This window comes from Chrysochloris asiatica, unplaced genomic scaffold (assembly GCF_000296735.1).
Source record: "Chrysochloris asiatica unplaced genomic scaffold, ChrAsi1.0 scaffold00315, whole genome shotgun sequence".
NCBI lineage: Eukaryota > Metazoa > Chordata > Mammalia > Afrosoricida > Chrysochloridae > Chrysochloris > Chrysochloris asiatica.
Window position 1 is genome coordinate 2,932,657 of NW_006408833.1, and position 25,087 is coordinate 2,957,743.

The following is a 25,087-nucleotide window of genomic DNA, read 5'->3' on the forward strand; positions in this document are numbered from 1 at the left end:
TTTGGTTTTAATTGGAAACTGTCTCTTTAAATTTCGAGGAGATCTGTGTGCATGTGTAGTAGAACCCTCCGAGGATGGGGCTGGGGTGCCCACTAGCTCAGACACCCCCATAGTTACCTGAATGGAGGTGTGCAGATAGCCAGGGACCAATGAACAGATACCCAATAAAAGAATGTTCACACCTGTATCTCAGCGGTTCTTCCAGGCATCTGTGGCCGCTCTGATCCTTCCCCTGTGTGGTCTCGCCCAAGATGGCGGCTCCTGGAGCAGCCGATCGTCCCGGACTAGAAAGAAATAGATTTCTAGCTTCTGCCACAAATTCCCCCAGCTGTAAGCCTTCCAACTTTATAAATATTCCTTTATATGTGGTTCAGAGTTCTGGGACCATCCTCTGAGCTTGCTTGGTTGGGTATTCTGTGTTGTTGTTGGTGGAACTCCTTTACTGCACTTCCACCTGATCCACCATCTTGTTTGTTCCTCCTTGTTTGTGTGTTTTTTAAAAAGCTAAAGTGGATAGAGAGAAATACTGCTAACTGATGGTACATGGAGGGGATTATAATCAATGTAATGAAACAAGGTATATGATTTGTTGAATGTAAAACTGATTATATGCCCTGCATTCTTTCACTCAATCCACAATAAAAACCTTAACAATAACAAAAGAATAATGCAACATCAGGTTTGGAAAAAGGCTCATTAAAACTTGCCACATGCTTGCTTGAAGTGAAGAGGATTTGAGACACTTGCTTATGAAGATCAAAGCAAAAAGCCTTCAGTAGGGATTACAACTCAATGTAAAGAAAACTAAAACTCTCACAACTGGACCAATAAACATCATAATAAACGGAGAAAAGATTGAAGTTATCAAGGATTCATTTTACTTGGATTCACAATCAATGCTCATAGAAACAGTAGTCAAGAAATTAAATGACATATTTCATTGAGCAAATCTGCTGCAAAAGTCTTCTCTAAAGTATTCAAAAAGCAAAGTTGTCCCTTTGAGAACTAAGGTGCACCTAACCCAAGCCATGGTATTTTCAATTATGCATGTGAAAGATGGACAATGAATAAGGAATACCAGAAAAGAATTGATGTATTTGAGTTATGGTGTTGGTAAAAAATATCAAAAGTGCCATGGAACAAACAAATTGGTTTTGGAAGAAGAACAGGTAGAATGCTCCTTGGAAGTGAGGATGACGAGACTTCATCTCATATACTTTGGACATTTTTTCAGGAAAGCCCAGTCCCTGAAAAAGGACATCATGTTTGCTAAAGTAAGGGTCACTAAAAAAGAGGAAGATCCCCAAAGAGATTAAGTTGATAGAGTGGCAGCAACAAACATAACAACTATGAGAATGTTGCAGGACTGTGCAGTGTTTTGTTCTGTTTCACAAGAGTTGTTATGAGTTGGAGCCAACTTAATGGCACCTAACCAGAACACTAGTAGAATCTCAAAGAATACAGAGTAAAATGAGAGTCAATCAAGACTTAACTTTATAATGTCATTTCTGAGGATGAAGATAAAAATGTGAAAGTACTTTGTAATTAAACAGGATATCCATTGTTCTATCTTCCCAGATATCTTGTTTTTCCAGGTAATCATTGATAAGAATTTGTATCAGAAATGGATTGTGACAAATAAAATGTGGAACTGACTAAGTAAAAGTTGGGTTAAAAGCAATGAGGATTCATCTGATATAGGGATGGGAAACTGATACTTTAGTTCTTGTAATGGTAAAGAACTTACTTGGTTAAATTATTAGTCATTGCCCCTTGAGATTTCAACCAAGTGCACAGAAAGGCTGGGATTTTAGTCAACTTGACAACAAAAAGCAGAGCCTGTTGAGTTACTTCAAATGCCTTCAATGATGACTAGAGAAAAGGCCCAGGATACAGTTATTGTTGTTAAGTGCTGTCGTGTTGGTTCCGACCCATAGCGACCCTGTATAGGGTTTCCAAGGAGCAGCTGATGAGCTTGAACTGCCTACCTTGCAGTTCAAATGGCTTTGCAGTCTGGCTCATTAACCCACAGCACCACACCAGGACTCCCAGTATACAGTAGGCCCTCTCAAAAGTAGACAGGGAAAAATCAGGTAATATGTAGCTTTATAAAAAAGAGGACTCTGTTAACAGGAATCTGAGACAGCCAAGGGCCAAAAACCCCCCAGTATTCCTTATTGAGAAACATGCAGCTGCCTCCTTTTTTGGCTGTAAGTAAGTCTAGTGCTCTTCGATTTGAGAACTGCAGGAGCAGTTTTACCATGCTTTACCATGTTTCTGAAGCTATCTAGGAAATTATGGGATCCTGGCAGTTGGAATGTGGATACTGGGAAAGAGTTCTAGGAGTCAGGCCACTTCTCAAAACCTTACCTCTCCCTTGGGGTAACGATAGCGATATTTATCTTGATCGCGTAGTGCAAACTCTTCAGGGTAGTGTTCTTGGATTTCCTCATAGGTCATCTCCTCACAGACACCCTGAGACAAAAAAGAATTTTAGAGCAAAATTATTCACACAACTAAATTCACACAGCATAGTTCTGAGACCAATGATTGTGGAATACTAGCATCCAGATCTCTGTAAACACAACTCTGGGTTGTGTTTACAAATCCATGAATGTGTATGTATGCGTGTGCATGGAATGTGTACATGTGTTCATGTGAGAGCTATTGTATGTGTGTGTATGCTCAGTTGGAGTGATATTTTTCTGTGATTGCTCCAGTAGGTCTGTGGGTATTCATGTAAGTATGTACTAAGGAATTTTGATTGTGGTTGCATGTATGTGTGCAGCATGTTTATGATGTATACTTGTGGTATGTGTAAGGGCTTATGGCTTGTGTTTGTGAGTGTATTTATCTCATTATATGTAGTGTGTTTGTGTGTACAGGGTACCTGAGCATCTAGCAATGTGCCCTTGTGGGTCTTAGAATGTCTGTGTCATGTGCATTTATGAATGTCCTTGATTATATATCATATATATATATATGTCTGAATTATCAGTGGCCCTGTGTCTGAGAGTTGTGTGAATTTGTGTAATATGCTTTAGGCTCTGTGTCTGTACTGTGCACATGTCTATGATATATCTCTGTGTCAATGTAATGCATATATATGCAGAGGGATTTGCTTCTATATTGTATCCATATATGTCACTAGGATGTATGTTTTGTGTATCAGTGGGTGAGTATGTGTGTGCATGTTTAGTGCAGAGGTGCTGGTAGATGTTTCTGAAAGGTCACTGGTGTCTTACTAGTGGGTCCATGCTTCTGTGGTGGTTCTAGAGACAAAGATTAATCTGATTTTGTCCCTGTCATCACTGTGTTTTTTAGGATAAATGGAGTAGACAGAGGAATAAACAGGAATACAAAATAGCATCTATAATACAGACACTGAAGGATGAGGTCATGATCTAGCCAGGAACTGCCTAGATGAACTGATGCCTAATTGAAGCCTTAGGGCTATATATTTTGCTTTTTATTTGACCACTAAGACAAAAAATATATATAATGTGTGACACATGACTGGTAGAGCAATGTCTGTTAAATTCATTAGGTTCCTCACAGAATTTGAGGTAGAGGAAACCCAGGTGATGAGTCCAAAGTCAACCCCCACCACCATTCAGGAGATTCACCCATGTTCATCTCACCGCATCAATCTCATTCAGTGCCTTCCACTGCTCATAGGGAACACTTAAGGCCTCAGCTGTCTGGATGGTCCTCTTCATGTGACTGGTCCACACCTTAAGGGAACTGATGTCTTGGTACTGAATGAAGTTTGCTAGGGCATAAGCATACTAGGGTGTGGGGGTAGGCAGAGGAAGACAAAGGAAGGAAAAAGAAAGGCGAGAGAGGACAGGTTAGCCATAAGAACTTAGGTCTACCAAAAATAGTGGGGCGATGATGAACAGTCAAGAGCCAATTTACAAAATATTATACTTTTTCCTATGTGACTAAGGGTCAAGGAGGGAGTGCAGTGGGTCCATAGGATAAGCACTGGACTTATCATCACTTCAAGCCCACCAGCTGCTCATTTGGAGAAAGATGAGACTTTCTGTTCCCACAAAGATTTAAAGACTCAGGGTCACTATGAGTCGGAATCGACTTAGTGGCTCTTAACAATTACAACAAAGGGTCAAGGGAATAGAAAAGAGTATGAATGCGTATGTGTGTATATGTGTGTGTGTTTAGTGGGCTTGCTCACTAAAAACACTACTCATTTATTCATTATTTCAAACAGCCCTGCCCCTAACAGTGTTATGCTTGGGATAAGAGTACAAATGGAAATACACCACCCATAACCCGTGTGCCTTCTCTTCCAATTTGTGGCCTCATTCTTCACTTGTACATGTTTTGAATATATGTGTATGAACAGTCTAGTCACACAACCAAGCTTCACCTACACCCCATTCCACATATCCCCATGCCCCACTAATAGAAACATCTTGGCCATCCCTGGGCCTAGGGGTGCACACTCCTGTGACATGGCTTACATCCAGGCACTGGAACCAGGCATTGAGCCATGCAGGCAGATAATTTCAGGGTTCAGGGTCCACAGAGTATGGCAGCTTAATGGTTAAGCACTTGGCTGCTAATCTAAAGGTCAGCATTTCAAACCCACTAGAGGTAGGTTCCACCAGCGAAAAGACCTGGCAACCTCCTCCCATAAGCCTAGTTGTACTCTGTCATGTAGGGTTGCTATGAATAAGAAATCCACTTGATGGCCCTCTCCATCCTGCTTGGAAGATGGTAATGATATTAGCTCACCTAGCCTGGTCTCTGTGAGGTCACATTATATGGGAATACCTGAAGTGCTCCCTGGCATACAATAGATGCTGCACAAGTGACAGCTACTGTGATTATGGGTCACAATTGATGGAAAACTGCTTTGTACACTGTACGTGGTCCACTGTGTCCACAGGAGTGAAAATTGGAGCCAAGTGAGAATGTACATTCACAGGTTTGTATGCAAGGGAGACATGCCAGGTGGAGGTTGACACGAGTTCAAACAGCCCTGAGCTGTGCAGGCAGGGCACTGTGGCCTGCTTCAACAGAGGCCAGACATGGGATGAGGTGACACCTCTGATGGACTCTGGCTCTGCTCTGAGCAGGAGAGGTGAAGTCAGAGCTCAGCATCTCTCATGTGTGGAAGACACCAGTCTGAAGGTAACCAAAATGGAGCCATAAAGACTGGGTCCTTCTTATCCCATGCCTTGCCTGGAGTGACTTACAATCCTTAGTAGGGAATGCTGAGAAAAGGAGACAGTAAGACCTGGTGTTCAGTCCTGGCTCCTTCTTTTATCAGTTGTGTGATCTGGGACCACTCTCTACTCCTCTCTGGACCTTGGGTTCCTCATCCATAAAACCAGCAATGCCCATCCCACAGAGCTGTTGTGAAGAGCAAATGAGGCCACACATGCATGACTGTGCATAATAGGTGTCCAATAAATGAGGGAGCGCCCTCCCTCCTGCAGTCCATTCTCAACCCCCTAAAGATCCTCCCATCACCTGTGCCCAGAACCCAGGAACAGGACCAAATTCTGGGGGAAATGCTTCTCGTGGTTTAACCAAAACCCAAATGGACATGTCACTATGCTCATTTGGAACAAAGAACATAATATCATGGGAGAATTAGTGATGTGTTACAACTGAGAAAGATGTAGCTTAGGGTCATGTGTTAGATGGAGAGGAAGGGAACGCTCAGAGAGGGGTTTCTGGACCAGGTCTGGGAGCAGGAGCTGGTCCATGAGAGAGAAGAGGACAGGAAGGAAGCAATAACTGGTGGGGGACAAATGATGACAATGTGAGGACTCGTGGAAAGACGATGGATTCAAGAGTGGGCCACTTAAGGGTAGCTCTCTTTGCAAGTGATGGTTTCCAGGTGACAGAGGGGAAAGAAGAGAGAAGTCTTGGGGGAAGGGGGACTACATAAACAAAGACATAGAGTTCTGAGAAAGATGAATGGATCCATCAGACAGGGGTAGAAGGTGGTCATTGTAATGGTGCAAGGATCAAGCTATTAGATTTACAGCTGCAGTTGGCATATGAGAGCCATTCAATGGATGCTCCTGACAGGAGAGGAGAGACGTGACCAGAATCTGTTTCTACCCCATCACTGGGTCCTCCATCTTTAGGACCCACGCAATGGCCACCTTGCCCCACCTGGGCTAGTCCAGTCAACCCTATCTGGGTACAGGTGACCCTCCCTACCTGTTTGCCCCGAGCTGAGAGGCCAGAGTCACCTCCGATGCGGCCTCTGAGGTTGAGTTCACTCTCACCATGCCGACATAGATAGATGGAGCGGGGTGTGACATGGATGTTCATGAGGTAGTAGACCATGCGGCTCTGGATGTGGTCCTGCACTCGGTTCACCATGTAGCGTGTGCCCACATCAAAGATCTTGATGTAGGACAGGTGTCTGGATTAGATCCAAGCAGGAGCAATAACAGCTTAGGGATCGACAACAGTGGGGATGGTCCCAAGAAAAAGCTTCAACCACACACCCTGCTTTCAAATCTCTACAACCCAACTCTCACCTACTTTGTCTTCAACAAGATGCCATGCCTTGCCTTTTTTGGGGTTGTTGTTGTTATGTGCCATGGAGTCAGTTCTGACTCATAGATAGCGACCCTGCACAGGATTTCCGAGGCTGTAAATCTTTACAGGAGCAGAAAGCCTCATCTTTCTCCCACAGAACAGCTGGTAGTTTTGAACTGCTGACCTTGGGGCTCACAGCCCGATTCGTAACCACTGCACTACCAGAGCTCTTTTTTTGGGTAGTCTCCTAAAAACTCAATTCTGGGCTACTTTAAGGAGCTTATTGCCTGATATCATCTACCCTTAGTTCCTGTCCTCTGCCTCAGATTGAACTAGGTTGTCTTTTCACCTTCACTCATGATATTCCAGAAACCTAGAGTTCTTTCTTCTATGGTTCATTCCCCTATCATACCCAGAGAGGACTTGTCCATTTCCCACCCCTTACAATCCTGAGTCAAGATCTGTCCCTCTGTTCTTTTAACCTCTACCATGATGGTTTATACTTGATATTCTACAAGGAGCTACTATGTGGGCTTGGTATTGTGTCTGTGTGATCTCTGTATGTGCCTTTTCCCTCATTAAGAAAGGTGATAGACTGGATTCTTTCCCCATCAGTCATGCAGGCAACACACTCTTCTTTGTCCTAGGCACTGTGCTTTCAGTGGAGACTCAGTGTCTCTCCTTTGGACATTCCTAGACCAGTCAAGAATATATACTTGGAAACACATGATTAGTGCTGACTATTTAATAAACAGTCACTCAATATCTAAGTCATGCCAAATACTTAGGGGTATGGAAGCATGGGGATAGAGAAGTGATCCATAATATCATTGAAGAACTTGTAGTTTCTGCTCCCAGTTCCTTTTTGCCTCTCTAATTCTGTGTTCTATTATGAACTACACACAGAGTGATAGTCAAACCATTTAATAACCTGTCTATTGAAGAGTGGAAGGGGCAATGACCAATCAGAAGCCTAGAATCCTGGGACAAGATCCCTGTGTTCCCTGCTGTGCCAGGCATTAATCTTCTAGATGTATTGCAGGGAGTTCCAGAAGTCCCTGGGAAGAGGTGTGGGGGGTTAGAACAATGGAGTGACATCAGAAACTGTGGCTACACAGTAGCAAAGCCAAATGAATTGAAATAACTGCAATCACCTAAGGCAGATAAGGCAGCAGTTGATGGGTTTGGTTTGAGAAAGCCTCTCCTTTGGTCTTCCAAGAAAAGTTCTCTATGTCTGCACCATGTTCACCATACCCAGTCCTGTCAGTCATGTCCAGTGGCTTCCACAGGGTACTTGTATTTGCTAAATACTTTCTGTGCATCTGGCAGAGAGTTGGGACTTTAAAATACATGGATCCTCACAACCATCCTATTGAGCAGAAATTATAATCTGTTTTATAGGTGTGGAAACTGATTTACCAGAAGTCACCTAATCAGAAAGAAGTGACTTCATATTTAAACCACAGAATACTCCCCTCTCCTGGGACCCTAAGAGCCCAGGAGTAGAGAAAAACTGATGTAGCCCTATTGCCTTGTTACCTTGTTGCCAGTAGTCTGTTCCAGACACTAGGTCCTTGGTAGCTCTGGGAGAATGAACAAATTCCTCAACCTAGTCTGACATGCCTTATGCTTTCACACACAAGTTCAACTTGGCCTCACCTTGCTATCCATGCTTATACCTGTCTCATTCTAGCCTTCATGCCTTCTTTGTTGGTACCACTGGACTAATTCTCTGAACTTTTCTCCTCTTATTCAGATAAAACAAAGCCTTTGCATGTTCCCTTTGTTTGACAAGTCATCCCTTGCCTGGTTTCCAAAGTGGAGCTCTATGCATCCATTCCTCAAGAGCCAGCACATTCACCTCCTGCAAGAAGCCTTCCTTTGATCCCGGGATCATAGGAAGTCATTTAGAAGCCTTTCATACTAAAAATATTATGGTAGTTGATGCCCACTCCCCACTATATGTATAATTTTAAATAAAAATGATAAACTATCCATCATGGATTAAATTTTTTTCCCACAAAACAATGTGTGTTATCTTGTTTGGGTCATGATTATAAGTGGTTTGGCAGTTAGGTAATAATGCAATCATCCCCCATCTTGTGAACAGTCAATCAGTGGTAAGTGGAGGAGTGTGAGATGCAACACCCTTAATCAGGTCATGGCCCTGACCCCATTTAAGGAGAGTTTCCCCTGAGTGTGACCTGCATTACCATTTATATTACAAGAAATAAAGGAGAGAGAAGTGAGCAAAGAAGAACTTCAGTACCACCAAGAAAAAGGAGCTTGGAGCAAGCACATCCTTTGGATCCAGGGTCCCTATGCTGTGAACCTTCTAGACTCCGAGGAAGACAGATGCCAAGACACAGGCAGATCTCCAAGGTATGCCAAACCCACAGATGTTGAAAGAAGACAAGGACATTTCCCCAGACCCAACAGAAAAATAAAGTCTTCCCTTAGAGTTGGTACCTTGAATTTGGACTTCTAGTCTCCTAAGCTGTGAGAGTATAAATTTGTTTGATAAAGGCATCCACAGATTTCTGTTTGTTAAAGACTTAAAAAATAAAATACTTGTGTTTGTAAATGTTTGTTAAAAAATACTTGTGGTATTTTTGTTATAGTAGCACTAGATAACTAATATATTGTAGTAAGTATAAGGAGGTCCAGTCATATTCTTTCTGGTTTTATTTCTTTCCATCTTTAATACCTTGATACTCTTTTTGAAATATCAAATAGCAAATTCCTTCAAGATATTTTTCTTATTTTTGGTAGCCCCTACATTGCTGGTGCCTTAAGTACATGTTTAGTGCTACTTTTGGGTAATACAGTTTTCCCAGACCTTCGTCCTGCAACTGGGCTGCTCTGTGTTCCTACAACCCACTTGGCTTGCCATTCCCATAATTCTGATCAACTGTATACTCATTGTCTTTTCCAACCACTTGATCATTCTGTCAGAACAGGACACAGCTCAGGACTGGACCCTGACACAAGGACTGTACATGTCTACTGATGGAAAAATGATCAAATAAATTTGACCTTCTAGATGTGTGTTTTTTATATCCAAATTGATTTATCAAACACTAACTAAGTGCCTGTAGGAGTCTAGGGCCAGGAATGAGAACTTTCTCAATGTTTTTCTTTCACTCAGTCCCTGTCCTTCAAGCTCCTTTCTCCAGTTGACTCTTAGCCCTTATGGTGCCTTTGTGGATATTTGTCAAGGGCAGGACAGGAAAGTACCTCTTCCTCAGGGCATACATGGCCTATACACACGTCCTGGTGAAAGAAGCAAGGATACCCTTGGTTGGGGTGACCTCATAATATAAGAAACCTGCGTAATTGTACATAAAGATCCTGACCCTTGCACTGAGAATCCAAGCCTTACATAGCACTTTTTATATGTGGGTGGGAGAGTAACAGATTAGAAGTTTGGAGACATGAATTTGAATACATATTCTTCTACTGACCCTTTAACCTCAGGTATGCTCTAACCCTGATCTTGGTCTCAGTTTCCCTGTCTAAAGGAGGAGACAATAACAATGCTTTCCTCTCAGGACATCAATTGGGCAAGGGTGCAAGGCTGTTCTTTAAATTCCTTGAGTGGTAATGACCATTTGAGGCCTCCTAAACTTTTCCTTTGGTTCCCAAAGGATGTGGCTGACCAGGCGCTCTTTTCATCACAACTCGTTTTGAAAGGTAGTAGGGTTCTGGGAACTCCTTATGTTTAATGTACACATCTGCCTTATACTGCCAATTAGCACCTCTTCTATATTCAGCTGTTATCATGGCTGAAAGTTTCATGTTTTTCATGTGACTTTCCATATCCCAAGTCACTATGGAAACTATCTGAGCATAAAGCCCACCTTTCTTTATAAGTACTTAAACCGCATTACATACATTACAGCTCCAAATACTTATTGATTACATGAATATTGTGAGAAGAAACATGACTAGGAAACAGAATGCATAATTAGAATCCTAGCTCTTTCCTTGTGATGGGAGCTTGGTCAAGATATCTCAGTTCTCTGAAACTCAGTTTCCTCTTTTTAAACATTTATGATCATAAGGGCTATTATCAGCCTCATTTTTATTGTTTCTATGACCTGATGGCACAGTTGGTTAAGCGTTGGGCTGCTAACCACAAAATTTGTGGTTTAAGCTCACCAGCTGCTCCATGAGAGAAATATGAGGCAGTGTGCTTCCATAAAGTTTTACAGCTTTAGGAACCATATGGGGAGTCAATAACAAGAAGGTAAACATGTGTGGAAACTGAAGTGTCATCCATGCATGAAGAACACTTTTGTGATAATAATAGCATTAACCACAGGAAAAAAGCTTTTATTCCCAGAGATCCAGGTCCTGATTAATCTGTATTATTTAGGAAAGCACTACTTTAGTCACCTCATTAACCAAGAAATCACTGCCTCATGGATAACTAGAGCTGTTTGGTTGGTTATGGTGGTTGTGTGCTATTGAGTTGGTTCTGACTCATAGTGATTCTGCATAAGGATTTTAGGGCTGCAAATCTTTACAGGAGCAAAAAAACCTCATCTTTTTCACACGGAGTGACCGGTAGATTTGAATTGCCGACCTTGTGGTTAGCAGCCAAGCTAGTAATCCACTACACTACCAGGGCTCCTTAATTAGAGCTCGTTGTTGTTATGTGCCATGGAGTCGGTTCCGACTCATAGCGACAATGCACAGGGTTTCCAAGGCTGTAAATCTTTATGGGAGCAGAAAGCCTCATCTTTCTCCCGTGGAACGCCTGGTAGTTTCAAACTGCAGACCTTGAGGTTAGCAGCCCGATTTGTAACCACTATGCTACCAGAGCTCCAGATATAGAAGTGGAATCCCAGAGAGAGAGGACACTGCCCGATAAGCCATCACAACTGGGCTCAGGATTCAAACCTGGACGTTGGAGTGCTGGACTCTTACCTGTCCAATTCTTCATCCAAGGGCTGATAGTTGACCTCATAGCACTCAACCCTCTTCAGAAAGTCTTCCAGAACCTTTTCCCGGTCACAGTCTATATAATCAGGACTGCCGAGTTTAACTTGCTGTAAGAAGAGTAAAGGACAAAGGGAAGGAAGGAGAGAGTGGGAGGCAGAGACTCTGACAGTGCCTTTAGGAAGGTCCCTTAGAGACCATAGAGTCAAACATCCTTCATTATTAAGGTGAAGAAACAGAGACTTGTAGCAACTTGATCTTGACCAAGTTACAAAATCAGTCAATTGAAGAGAATTTGGCATCCAGAATCTCCCTGTGGTCAAAAATACTTGTTATATTATTTTAAGTTTCAGGGCATGTACTTTAAAAAGACTATTTATAAGAAGACTGGAAATTATCCTATGAGAAATGGCTGAAGAACAGGAATGTTTGAAGAAAAGGGTAATAATGGCTTAGATGCATGGAGTGTTTACTGGGAGGATATGGAATCTTCAAATTTTTGAAGAGCTGGCATCTCCTAATCTTAGCAAGAAACTTTGCCCATATTCCATATCTCAGTTAATGGCACTCTCATCCACCTCAGCCTAAAAAGAATCTGGGAGTCATTCCTTTCTATCACTCCTCAACTTTCAGCAGTCACTAAATCCAATTCATTATAATTTCTATCTCTCCCATTACCTTCATTCTCTTTTTCCTGAATGCACATTATATATTTTTGACTGATTCCTCTCTTCACAGTCTTATTTCTTCTAATTTATTCATCATACTGGCAGTCAGAAGAATATTTATAGAATTCACATTGGACTTGCTTAAAAATCATAAACTTTTCTCATATCTTTTAATAAAAGTATAAACTCTCTTAGCATGTGACTCATGGTGTGGCACTATGGGTTAATGTGTTGGACTGCAAAGTCGGTTTGATCCACAAGGTTGGTGGTTCAAGCTCACCAGCCACTCCTCAGAAATCCTATACTAGGTCGCTATGAGTTGGAACTGACTCCATGGCACATGGAACCGACACCACCACCATTAGTTCCATTGAGATGTCATACATAGTATATGCTATTTCCTTATTTTCCATTCTTTGCCTGCCAAACTCCTATGTATTCTTCAAGATGCAGCTCAGCTATCATCTTTATTGAGAAGCCTTATCTGCAAGATTAGCTCCTCAACATTGTGCTTCCAGAGCCTCCTTTGTTCCCTTATTTCAGCACTGATTTAACAAAGTTCTTTTTATATATTTGTCCTTCTCCCTCATAGAACTTTGAGCTTAAGGACAGGATTCCCTTCTATACATTTCCCTATCTCTAATCCCTAGAGTGCTGCTTGTTCCAGATTTTGTGAGTGGATGAAGAAAGACAGGACATGGTCTGTGTCCTTTATAAGAGGTAAAAAATAATATCAATCAGTTGAAATTACATGGAGGGAGATTTCAGCTTGATTTTTTTTAGGCTACATTTAAAACCAATGATCTTGTCACAAGAGGTATGTAAAATATTATAATGATCTTGTCACAAGAGGTATGTAAAATATGTATAGTAATATTTTCTATTATTATAGAAAATAATCGAACTGATATTTCAAGTAACTAGTGGAGGGTTGAAGGAAATGATCATTAAGGTCTCTCTGATCCTTGAGTTTCAATAATTTGATGAAGTAGGGAACAATAAAATGTGGTAATGTCATTCTAGACCACATGCCTAGAATCTAAGGGACATGATAGTTCTGATATACATTGTGGGACAGAATAAAGAGTTAGGGTTTTCCCCAAAGTCAACATTGCTCTCAATGTAGAGAAACTGATAGTATTCCATCTGCAAATAGGAAACAAGCATGCCCTTTATCACCACTCCCTATTCAATAGAGTACTGGATGTCATAGCCAGAGCAATAAAACAAGAAAGGGAAATAGGAGATATCCAAATTGGCAAAGAAAAGTAAAACTCTCTATCTGCAGATGATATGATTCTATACATAGAAAACCCCAAAGACTCAGCAAGAAAATTATTGGAATTCATGGAAATAAATATTCAGCACAGTGGCAGGGTACAAGATCAACATACAAAAATCAGTTGGATTCCTTTGTTTTAATAAAGAGAGCTCTGAAAAGGAAATCAGGAAACAATGCCATATACAATAAACACCCCAAATATTAAATACTTAAGAATAAATCTAATCAGAGAGACAAAAGACCTTTAAAAAGAAAACTACAAAACACTCAAGAAACCAAGATCTGTACATAAATGGAAAAATATATAATGCTCATGGAGAGGATAATTTAACATGGTGAAAATGTCAATACTAACCATGTTTGTTGTTAAGTGCTGTCCAGCTGGTAACGGCCATAGCGACCCGGTAAAGGGTTTCTGAGGAGCAGCTGGTGAGCTTGAACCACCGACCATGTGGTTCAAAGTGACCTCACAGTCCAGTGCATCAACCCACAGCACCACATCAATTCATAACTATTGATAATTACACTGAATGTCAATGACAGAGTAGCATAATGGATAAGCAAACAGGATCCTTCAATATGCTGTCTACAAAAGACATACCTTACACTCAAAGACAAATATAGATTAAAAATTAAAGGAGGAAAAAATATAAAGCTAATGCCAATAAAAATGATGTGACAATATTAATCTCTGACAAAATAGACTTTAAGGCAAAAGCCAGTATAAGAGACAAGGAAACATGATTATTAAAGGGTCTCATGATTGAAGGGTCAATTGAATAAGAGGACATAACCATAATAAATACCTATACTTCCAATGAATGAGCCTCAAAATACATAAATCAAACACTAAGAAAATTAAAGAAATAGATAACTCTATAATAATAGTTGTTGTTGTTAAGTGTTGTTGAGTCAGTTCTGACTCATAGCAACCCTGTGTAGGGTTTCTAAGGAGTGGCTGGTGAGCTTGAACTGCTGACCTTGCAGTTCACGCTGGCTTTGCTATCCAGCGCATCAACCCACAGTGCCACACCAGGACTCCATAATAATAGTAGGAGATTTTAATATGCCACTGTCAAAAAAGGACAGAACAACCAGACAGAAACTTAACAAAGACACAGAGGAACTAAATGACACAGTCAATCAACTTGACTTCATAGATTTGTTCAGGGCACTCAACCCAACAACAGCATGATACACATTTTTTCCAGTGCACATGGAACATTCTTCAAAATATGTTAGGCAACAAAGCAAATCTCAATAAATTTTAAACATCAAAATACTACCAGACAAGGATGCACTTTATTACCACACCTATTCAATATTGCGTTGTAAGTCTTAGCCAGAGCTATAAGGCAAGAAAGGGAAAATAAAGGTATCTAAATTGGCAAAGAAGAAGTAAAACTCTCTCTATTTGCATATGATATGCTCTTATACACAGAAATTCCTAAACACTCAGAAAGAAAATTATTGAATCTCCTTGAAAGATTCAGCAAAGTAGCAGTATACAAAAATCAGTTGTATTCCTCAATACTAATACAGTTATAAAAAGAAATTAGGAAAATAATACTATTTAATAGCCATCCAAAAGATGAAATATATCTAACCAGAGACACAAAAGACCTATACAAAGAACACTACAAAACACTACTATAAGAAACCAAGAGAAGTGAATAATTGCTATCAGGACTGACTGTGAGTGTTGGAATGTAAAGGTAGATGTTTTGTAACAAAAGGAGGGGAGTCATTGATTTTGCAGTCCAGAAGTAGAAGTCCCTGGGACCATCAAGGGAGAAGAGCAGAGTGCGGGACCCTATCCAGAAAAGCAGTGACACCAGGGATGGAGACAGAAACGATGATGTGGAGAGATGGAGTGGCTGGGGACTCTGGACTCAGGGAGAGAGAGGGTCTGTGTGCTGCCTGCTGGGAGGTAGGCTTGCAGGGTGTACCCTTTAGTTGTTTGATGGTGCATGGAGGGGATTGTAATCATTGCAATGAAATGAAATATGATAGGATGAATGTAAAGATAATGTTCTCCCATGTAAACTACCACACAATTCACAAATAAAAACTTAAAAAAAAAAAAGGAAAGGAAAAAAAAAAAAGCGAAGAGATTTACAAAAATGGAAGAATATACCATGCTCATGGATAGACTTAACATTGTGAAAATGTCAATACTACCCAAAGCAATCTACAGATACAAGGCAAACCTAATCTAGATTCCAGCAACATTTTTTAAAGAGATACAAATAATGATTACAAACTTTATCTGGAAAGGAAGGAGACCTGTGAGAGTAACCACAGGTCTCAAGTTTAGGGAGAGTTGTGAACACCTGAGCTCATGGGCACTGACCTAGCCCCTGGGGGTTAGGGCTAAGAGTGAAATGGCCAGCTGGTCTGAAGTGCAGGGAGGTAAGCATGAACTCTCAAACTTGCAGCTAGCTTTTGACCTAGGTTGGATGTCTAGCTGAATAGAACTCAACCAGATGAAGATAAAGATGATTGATACTGTGAGCAAGTGCAAATTGCTACAATTTGATGAACTAGACTTTTGCTTATGGATGCAGTTACTCAAAATTCCAACTGGAATAGAAGATTCTTCATCTCAAGCAACAAACTTGTTTCCTCAGTGCACTGGGTTGATAGAGACAGGCATTTCTGACATTGGCTATCAAAAATGGGGGTGGGGAGCTATAAAGGCATGAAAGTAGTATAGTGTAGTGGTAGTGTAGAGGTTATGAGTTGGGCTGCTAACCTCAAGGTCCGTCATTTGAAACTACCAGATGTTCCGTAGGAGAAAGATAAGACTTTCTGTTCCCATAAAGATTTACAGCCTCAGAAACCCTATGTAGGGTCACTATGAGTCAGAACTGATTCCATGGCACACCACCACCACCATAAAGACATGAAGTTGTTGCCTTACAAGCTTTCACGAATGTGATTACTTTCAGAATGAGGGGGTAAGGCAGAATCCCCACTGAATAGTTTCCCTCTTTTCTAGATGGATCTAGTGAAAGGGGATGAGGTATGATGATGAAAGGACTTTATGATTCAATTGTGAGTAATTGTAAGCAGGATTAATTGTGACTGTCACCACTGTGATTGTAGAAGATGTAACTAAAAGATTTGATGTTTCATTTTAGGACGAGATGATTCCAGGGCCATCAAGAAGGAAGAGCATGAGATCCCTATCTAGAAAAGCAGTGATAGCAAAGAAGGTAGCAGAGGCAATGACATAGACAGACAGAGCAACTGTGGGCAGATACATGAACAGACATTTCATCAAAGAAGATATGTTAATAATCATTAGCCATTGGTGGTGGTAGTTGTGTGCCATTGAGTCGGTTCTGACTCATAGTGACCGAGGAGCAGCTAGTGGATTCTAACTACTGACCTTGCAGCCCAATGTGTAACCCACTATGCCATCAGAGCTCCTCATTAGCCACTGGTGGCAGTGGTGGTGTGCCATGGAGTCGGTTCTGACTCATAGAAACCCTGCACAGGGTTTCCAAGGATGTAAATCTTTACGGGAGCAGAAAGTCTCATCTTTCTCCTGAGCAATGGCTGGTAGTTTCAAACTGCTGACCTTGAGGTTAGCAGCCCAACTCATAACCACTATGCTACCAGAGCTCCTTTCATTAGCCATTGTTGTTGTTAAATACCGTCGAGTCAGTTCCGACACATAACGATCCTGTATAGGGTTTCGGAGGAGCAGCTGGTGAGTTTGAACCACCGACCTTGCAGTTCAAACTGACTCCAGTCTGGCGCATTAACCCACAGCACCACACCAGGACTCCTCATTAGCTATTGTTGTTGTGAAGTGCTGTCAAGTTGGTTCCAACCCATAGTGACCCTGTATAGGGTTTCCAAGGAGCAGCTGGTGAGTTTGAACTGCCAACCTTGTAATTTAAATGGCTTTGCAGTCTGGCATATTAACCCACAGTGCCACACCATTAGCCATTGTTGTTGTTGTTGTTAGGTGTCACTGAGTCGGTACCAACCCATAGCCACCTTATGCACAGCAGAACAAAACACTGTCTGATCCTGGGCCAACCTCACTACTGTTGCCACACTTGAGTCCATCGAGGTTGCCACTTGGCCAATACATCTCTCTTGGGGTCTTCTGTTTTTTCTCTGACCCTCCACCGTACCAAACATGATATCCTTCTCCAGTGACTGGTCCCTCCTGCAATATGTCTGAAGTATGAGAGACAAAGTTTGGCCATCTTGCCTCCAAGGAGCACTCTGGCTGCATTTCTTCCAAAATGGATCTATTGGTTCTTTTGGTAGCCCATGCATTTTCAATATTCTCCTCCAACACCATAACTCAAAAGCATCAATGGTCTTCCTTATTTACTGACCAGCTTTCGCATGCATATGAGGTGATTGAAAATACCATGGCTTGGGTCTGGCGCACCTTAGTCCTCAAGCTGACATCTTTGCTCTTCAATACTTTAAAAGGTCTTGTGCAACAGATTTGCTTAATGCAATAGGTCATTTGATTTCTTGACTGCTGCCTCTGTGAGTGTTGATAGTTGATCCATGAAAAATGAAGTCCTTGACAACTTCAATGTTTCTCTGTTGATAAGAATGTTGTTTATTGGTCCAGTGGTGAGGATTTTTGTTTTCTTTACATTGAGATGTAATTCATACCAAAGGTTAGATGTAAATCAAAATAACAATGAGATATCTCACCCCTGCATTAATAGCAAAGTTAAAAAACAACAACAACAACAGAAAACAACAAATACTAGTGAGGGTGTAGAGAGACTAGGATGCTCCTACACTGCTGGTGGGACTGTAACATGGTGCAACCGCTGTAGTAAATGGTATCGTACATCCTTAAAAGTTGAAAAATAACAATACTGCATGACCCAGCAATCTATTTGGTATATATCCTCAGGAAACAAGATCCATGACACGAAGAGATATGTGCATACTTGTGGTGTAGTGAATTATATAATGTCTCTTCTAGACATAGTCTTTAACTTCCACTAAACAACATTTCTGCCCTGTTGTGGGAGATGATACTGATAGGATGACATGATTAGCTGTGGATGATAATAGTTCATTGTAATTGTAAAATCTTGGAACTTTATTATGGATTTTAAATGACCAATCTCAGAAGCAGGATCGGGGTATGTCACTAGCATCAAAGCGGAAGAATGAGGAGGTGAGCATATCATTTGGAATTCAAGATCCCTGTGCATTGAACCTCATTGACCCAGGGATAGAAAACTGTGACACTTGAGGAGTGACAGAGGAGCAGCATCAGCTGCAGAACAAAAAACCAAAGCATAAGACAAGTGCAGTGGGCTTCCCAGATCACAGAGCAACTATAGCTAAGTGACTTTGGGCAGGAAGCTTGTTTGTAGGAGTGGGTACCTCCAACATTTAAGTGGGAGAGCTAGGTTTGCTGACCCACTTAGCTAGAAGCTGAGTGCCTTCAAGCTGAGGCTTATGGTAGAGTGAGTGGTATGTCTTGTGGGTATTTATCAGCAGCTGACTAGAACAACTGTGCCCTGACCTCTAATTGTAACCTGTTAACTTCCTTTATAAACTCCATAACTCTGAGTTCTGTGTAGCTATGCCAATGGCTTTTTTTACAATTAAATTTTTTTAAGGTTTTTATTGTGGATTGACTGAAAGTTTACAGGGCAGATCACCAGTTTGACATTCAATAAATCATACACCTTGTTTCATTACAATGATTATAACCCCCTCCATGTACCATCAGTTAACAGTATTTCTCTCTATTCATTTTAGTTTTTTTAAACACTCAGGCATATATAATAATTTAAACCACCAAAGGGCACATTCTGCAAGTCTGCTGCCTGGCTGCCAGCTCTCACTCCCTATTTTTCCATGAATCTAGCGTCCTCAGCTGCTCCCTCTCTCCATGTCCCCATCTCTGTCTCCATCCATGATATCACTGCTTCCCTGGATAAAGTCTCACATTCGCTTGTGCTCTTCTCCCTTGATGGTCCTAGGGTCCATCACCTCTGGACTGTAAGATTAACCACTCCTCTGTTTTAGTTACAAAACTTCTACCTTTACAATTGCGACAGTTGCAATCAGTCATGATAGCAATTATTCACTATTGAATCATGAGAATCTTATCCCCATTTCCTTTAACCAGACCCATATAGACAAGATGAAAACTATTCAGTGGTGACTCTTTCTTCCCCCTCACACTATTAAACTAAACTCCCCCTTGAAACCTTGTCAGCTAGTCACTTTGAGCCTTTATTGGCCCCTCATTTTAGGTAGCCAATGTCTAAGTTGCCCATCCCTATATGTCCTGTGTACAGTGGGGATAGCATTGATACTTCATGTGAAGACTCCTTCCCTCTCTGTTGGTATTTAGAGTTACTACCTCCATGAGTATAGGTCAAGTTCATCAAATTGTAGCAATTTACCTGCATTTCCTTTATCAAAATTGTTTTCTTCTTTTTTTAATCTTTCTCTAGTTGAGTTCTGATTATCAAGCCATCGAGGCTAGGTCAAGTGGGTTCTAATGGATTTTTGAACCCAGTAGAGAAGTAGAGAGTGCTGAGAGAACTAGAAAGAGTGCTGTGGGAACAATGGTTTGGTTTGCTGCCACATGTCATGCATATTGTTGCACCACCCATGTTCATTGTAGCACTATTCACAATAGCAACAAGATGGGGGCAGCCTAAAGTGCCCATCCATGGAAGAATGGATGAACAAGGTTTGATACATACACATAATGAAAACTTATTCATTGTTAAAGAATAACGATGAATCTTAAAAACACCTCGTAACATGGATGAACCTGTAGGTCATTATGCTGATTGAAATTAGTCAATCACAAAAGAACAAATACTGTATAAGACCACTATTGTAAAATCTGAAGGGAGACTTTTCATGCTAAAAGAAATCTTCTTTGAAGATTACCAGGGGTGGGAGGGAGTGGAGACTAATTCATTGGTTAGGATAGATACATGTTAACTTGGTTGATAGGGAAGGCAATATACAAGAGGGAGGTTGGCAGAAGACTGATGAGGACAGATTAAGACACAGGGTTAAAGGGAATCAAGGTAAATACTGTTAATGCAAGGGTTAAAGGGAATAGAGGTAAATACTTTTACATACACAAACGTGCAATAATAGTGTCCTACAGGTAGAATGGGTATGGGAAGGAAAGTGGAAGTATATCCACAAGTATATAAAGTTTGACAAAGGGTTATTTGTACATACGTACTTTGCCGCAAACACATTTATGAATGTGGTAGAGCATGCTACTGCTGTTGCTGTTAGGTGCCATAAAGTAGGTACTGACTCATAGTGACCCCATGCACAACAAAACAAAACACTGCCCGCCTGGTCCTCAGAAAACTTCACAATTGTTGCCATGCTTGATGCGGCCACTTTGCCAATCTGTTTCGCTGGGGGTCTTCCTCTTTTTCTCTGACCCTCCATCTTACCAAACATTATATCCTTCTCCAGCGACTTCCCTCCTGACAATATGTCTGAAATATGAGAGACGAAGTTTGGCCATCCTGGCCTCCAAGGAGCACTCTGGCTGCACTTCTTCCAACACAAGAAACATCTGTTTGTTCTTTTGGCAGCCTATGGTACTTTCAATGTTTTCCTCTAACACTGTAACTCAAATGCATCAATTCTTCTATGATCTTCCTCATTCACTGTCCAACTTCACATGCATATGAGGTTATTGAAAATACCATGGCTTGGGTCAGGTGCACCTTAGTCCTCAAACTGACATCTTTGCTCTTTAACACTTTAACAAGGTCTTGTGCAGCAGATTTGCCTAATGCAATACGTCGTTTGATTTCTTGACTGCTGCTTCCATGAGTGTTGATGGTTGATCCAAGAAGAATGAAGTCCTTGACAACTTCAATCTTTTCTCCATTGATAAGAATGTTGTTTATTAGTCCAGTGGTGAGGATTTTTGTTTTCTTTACATTGAGATGCAATCCATACTGAAAAGTTGTGGTTTCTCATCTTGATCAATTAAGTATTTTAAGTCCTCTTCACTTTCAGCAAGTAAGGTTGTATCATCTGCATATTGCAGGTTGTTAATGAGTCTTCCTCCAATCTTGATGCCACGTTTTTCTTCATATATAACCCAGCTTCTCGGATTATTTGCTCAACATATAGGTTGACTAAATATGGTGAAAGAATACAACCTTGTCACACACCTTTCCTAATTTTAAACCATTTAATGTTCTTGTGTTCTGTTTGAACATGGTTTTGACTCATAGTGACCCTGTATAGAGTTTCTGAGGCTGTAAACCTTTATAGGAGCAGAAAACATCATTTATCTCCTCCACAGCAACGGTTGGATTTGAACTGCTGACATTGTGGTTAGCAGCCCAATGAGTACCAACCAATTATGCTACCAGGGCTCCTTGTGGTGGAGTAAGTTGTTGTTAAGTGCTGTCAAGTTGGTTCTGACCCACAGAGACCCTGCATAGGATTTCCGAGGAGCAACTGGTGAGTTTGAACTGTTGACCTTACAGTTCAAGCTGACTTTGCAGTCTAGTGCATTAACCCACAGCACCACACCAGTACTCCATGGTGGAGTATACAGGTAGAAAAATTATGAAAACTTCTTAGACCCATTACCAAACACCTGAGCTCAGTACCATAGTTTCAGTGGGCACCATGGTCAATTGGCATAACATAGTTCCCAAAGACAATGTTCTACATTGTACTCTGGTGAGTAGCAACTGGGATTTTAAAAGCTGCTGAGGGGCCACCTAAGGGGCAAGTATGATCTTTCAGTGCGCAGAAGGAAGAAGAGTGATGAAAAATGTAATATGCTTAGAATATAATTAGTCCAATGGACTAATGGAACATGTGAACATCAGTCTCCATGCTCCTGAGACCAAAAGAACTAGATGGTGCCTGGATAACTCCACAAACTACCTTGAAAGAGATCACATTAGAAGGTCCTGGATAGAATGAAAGGCAAATATGGAGCAAAACCAAAAATTAAAAAAAAAAAAAAATACTGATTATGGTCTTCAGCCACCTTTCAGGTCTGGAACTGAACTCATACTCATGGCCCAATTTTCATCCAAGCTGGATTCATACATATAAGGGGGGGACAACAATACTAGTAAGATATGCTCACTATGGAATGGTCAACCATTGAAGATCAAATGGGCAATATTATCCTAATGACAAAATTCAGAAGGTTTGGAGAGGAAGGTAGAATGGAAATAAGAATCACTGGGAGGAATTAGGATAATCGTTGTTATGTGGAGGGGATTGCATTCATTGCGATTAAATGGAGGGTATGATTTGATGAATGTAAAACTAATGATATGCTCTTTAAATCTTCACCTGCACTCAATTCACACACACACACATTATATTTTTTAAAAAGTTACTGTTTTTGAGTTAAACAACCAAGCCTGAGGTCTAGTCCCAGCACTACATCTTTCTTGTTGTATGAACCTTTTATAATTATTTTCTCCCATTAGAGCCTTAATTTACTCTCTCCAACACTGAAATGATCCCCAGAATGCAAGTTTTGCTGTGAAAAATCAATCAGACTCAATCTTGATGCCTGGTGCATATTAGGGATTCTATGTGTTGGCTTCCACAGTTCATCTGTCAGTTTGTCATACTGTGCTGGTGATGCTAGAGGCTATGCCATTGATATTTTAAATACCAGCAGGGTCATTCATGATGGGCACTTTTCAGTGGAATTTCTGGGAATAAGGAGAGGCAGACCACTCTGAATGATTACCACTGAAAACCTTATGAATAACAGCAGAATATTTTCTAATATAGTGCTGGAAGATGAGCCCCTCAGGTTGGATGGCACTCAAAATACAATTGGAGAAGAGTTACCTCCTCAAAGTACTGTTGACCTTAATAATGTGGATGGAACACAGTTTTCAGGACCATAATTTGCTGATGGGGCACAATTCAAAATGAGAATAAACAGTTACAAACATCCATTAATAATTAGAACATGTAATGTATGAAGTATGAATATAGGAAAACAAAGTCATCAAAAATGAAATGGTACACATAAACATTGCTAACCTAGTCAATGTTGTTGTTAAGTGCCATCATGTCAGTTTTGACTCACAGTAACCCTGTATCGGGATTCTGAGGAGCAACTGATGGGTTTGAATCTCCTACCTTGAGGTTAACTTTCAGTTAGCAGTCCAGTGCTTCTCCTTTAGTTCCACACCAGGCATTAAATCAGACAATCATATGGTTTACTATGCTGGGAATGACAAACTGAAGTGGAATGGTATTGTATTCATCATCAAAAAGAGTGCTTCAAGATCCACCTTGAAGTATAATGCTGTCTGTAATAGGATAATATCCATAGGCCAACAAGAAAGACAATGGAAAAACTCAATAACAGCTAAAACAAGGGGCCTACTGTGGAACAGACCATCAATTGTTTTCATATGCAAGTTCAGGGTGAAGCTGAAGACAATGAAAAAAATGGCCACAAGAGTCAAAATATGATCTTGAATATAATCCACCTGAATTTAGAGACCAGCTCAAGAATAGAGTTGATGCATTAAAGACTAATGATCAAAGACCAGGAGAGTTGTGTGATGACATCAAGAACATTATACATGAAGAAAGCAAAGGTCATTAAAAAGGTAGGAAAGAAAGAAAAGATCAACACGGATGTCAGAAGAGACCCTGAAACTTTCTCTCCAGCAAAGAGATGCTAAAGCAAATGGAGAAAATGAGGACGTAAAACAGCTGAACAGAAAATTTCAAAGGACAGTTGGAGAAGATAAAGTATTATAATAAAATGTGCAATGATCTGGAGTTAGAAAACCAAAATGGAAGACCATGCTAAGTATTTCTCAAGTTGAAGAAACTGAAGAAAAAATTCAAAAGTTGCAATACTGTGTTTCAAAAGTTGCAATATTGAATTATGCAGGGAGCATCAAAAGAAGATGGAAGGAATACACAGTGTCACTGCACACACACACAAACTGGTTGATGCTCAATAATTTCAAGAGATAGATTATGATGAAAACCACCTGATGATACTGAAGGAAGAAATCCAAACTACACTGAAGGCAATGGCAAAAAACAAGGCTCCAGGAATTGACAGAAAACAAATTGATATGTTTCCACAAATGGATGGTAGCACTGGAGGCTTTCAATAGTCTATGCAAAGAAATTTCGAAGACCTGGACAACTGATTGAAAGAGCTCCATATTTGTGCCCACTCCAAAGCAAGGTGACCCAACAGAATGCAGAAATCATTGAATGATCTCATTAATATCACATGCAAGTAAAATTTTGCTGAAGATAATTTAGAAACGTTTGCCAACAGTACATCAACAGGGAGCTACCAGAAATTCAAGCTGGTGTCAGAAGAGGATGTGGAACTAGGGAAATCATGGATGAAAGCAGAGAATACCAAAAAGAAGTTTATTTTTGCTTTATGGACTATGTAAAGGCATTCATCTGTGGAGATCATAGCAAACTATGGATAAGATTACACTTAATTGGTGTTGCGTTCATTGTCAAAAAGAACATATCCAGATCAGTCATGAGGTACAATGCTATAAGTGATAGTATAATATCCATGCGCCTACAGGGAAGCCCAGTTAATACAACTATTATTCAAATTTATGCACCAACCACTAAAGCCAGTGAAGATGAAATAGAAGAATTCTACCAA

General features: G+C 40.7%; 1 protein-coding gene across 3 annotated transcripts in view; it reads right to left on the reverse strand.

Moving 5' to 3' along the window:
- Positions 1-25,087, reverse strand: part of PFKFB1 (6-phosphofructo-2-kinase/fructose-2,6-biphosphatase 1) — a 122,053-nt gene that overhangs the window by 24,299 nt on the left and 72,667 nt on the right. For all 3 annotated transcript variants that reach the window (XM_006875259.1, XM_006875261.1, XM_006875260.1), the window contains 4 exons: positions 11,461-11,582; positions 6,202-6,409; positions 3,642-3,788; positions 2,371-2,475 (listed from right to left, as the gene is read on the reverse strand). In XM_006875259.1, coding sequence (XP_006875321.1) covers positions 2,371-2,475; positions 3,642-3,788; positions 6,202-6,409; positions 11,461-11,582 — 582 coding nt within the window. The remainder of the gene's footprint in view (positions 1-2,370; positions 2,476-3,641; positions 3,789-6,201; positions 6,410-11,460; positions 11,583-25,087) is intronic.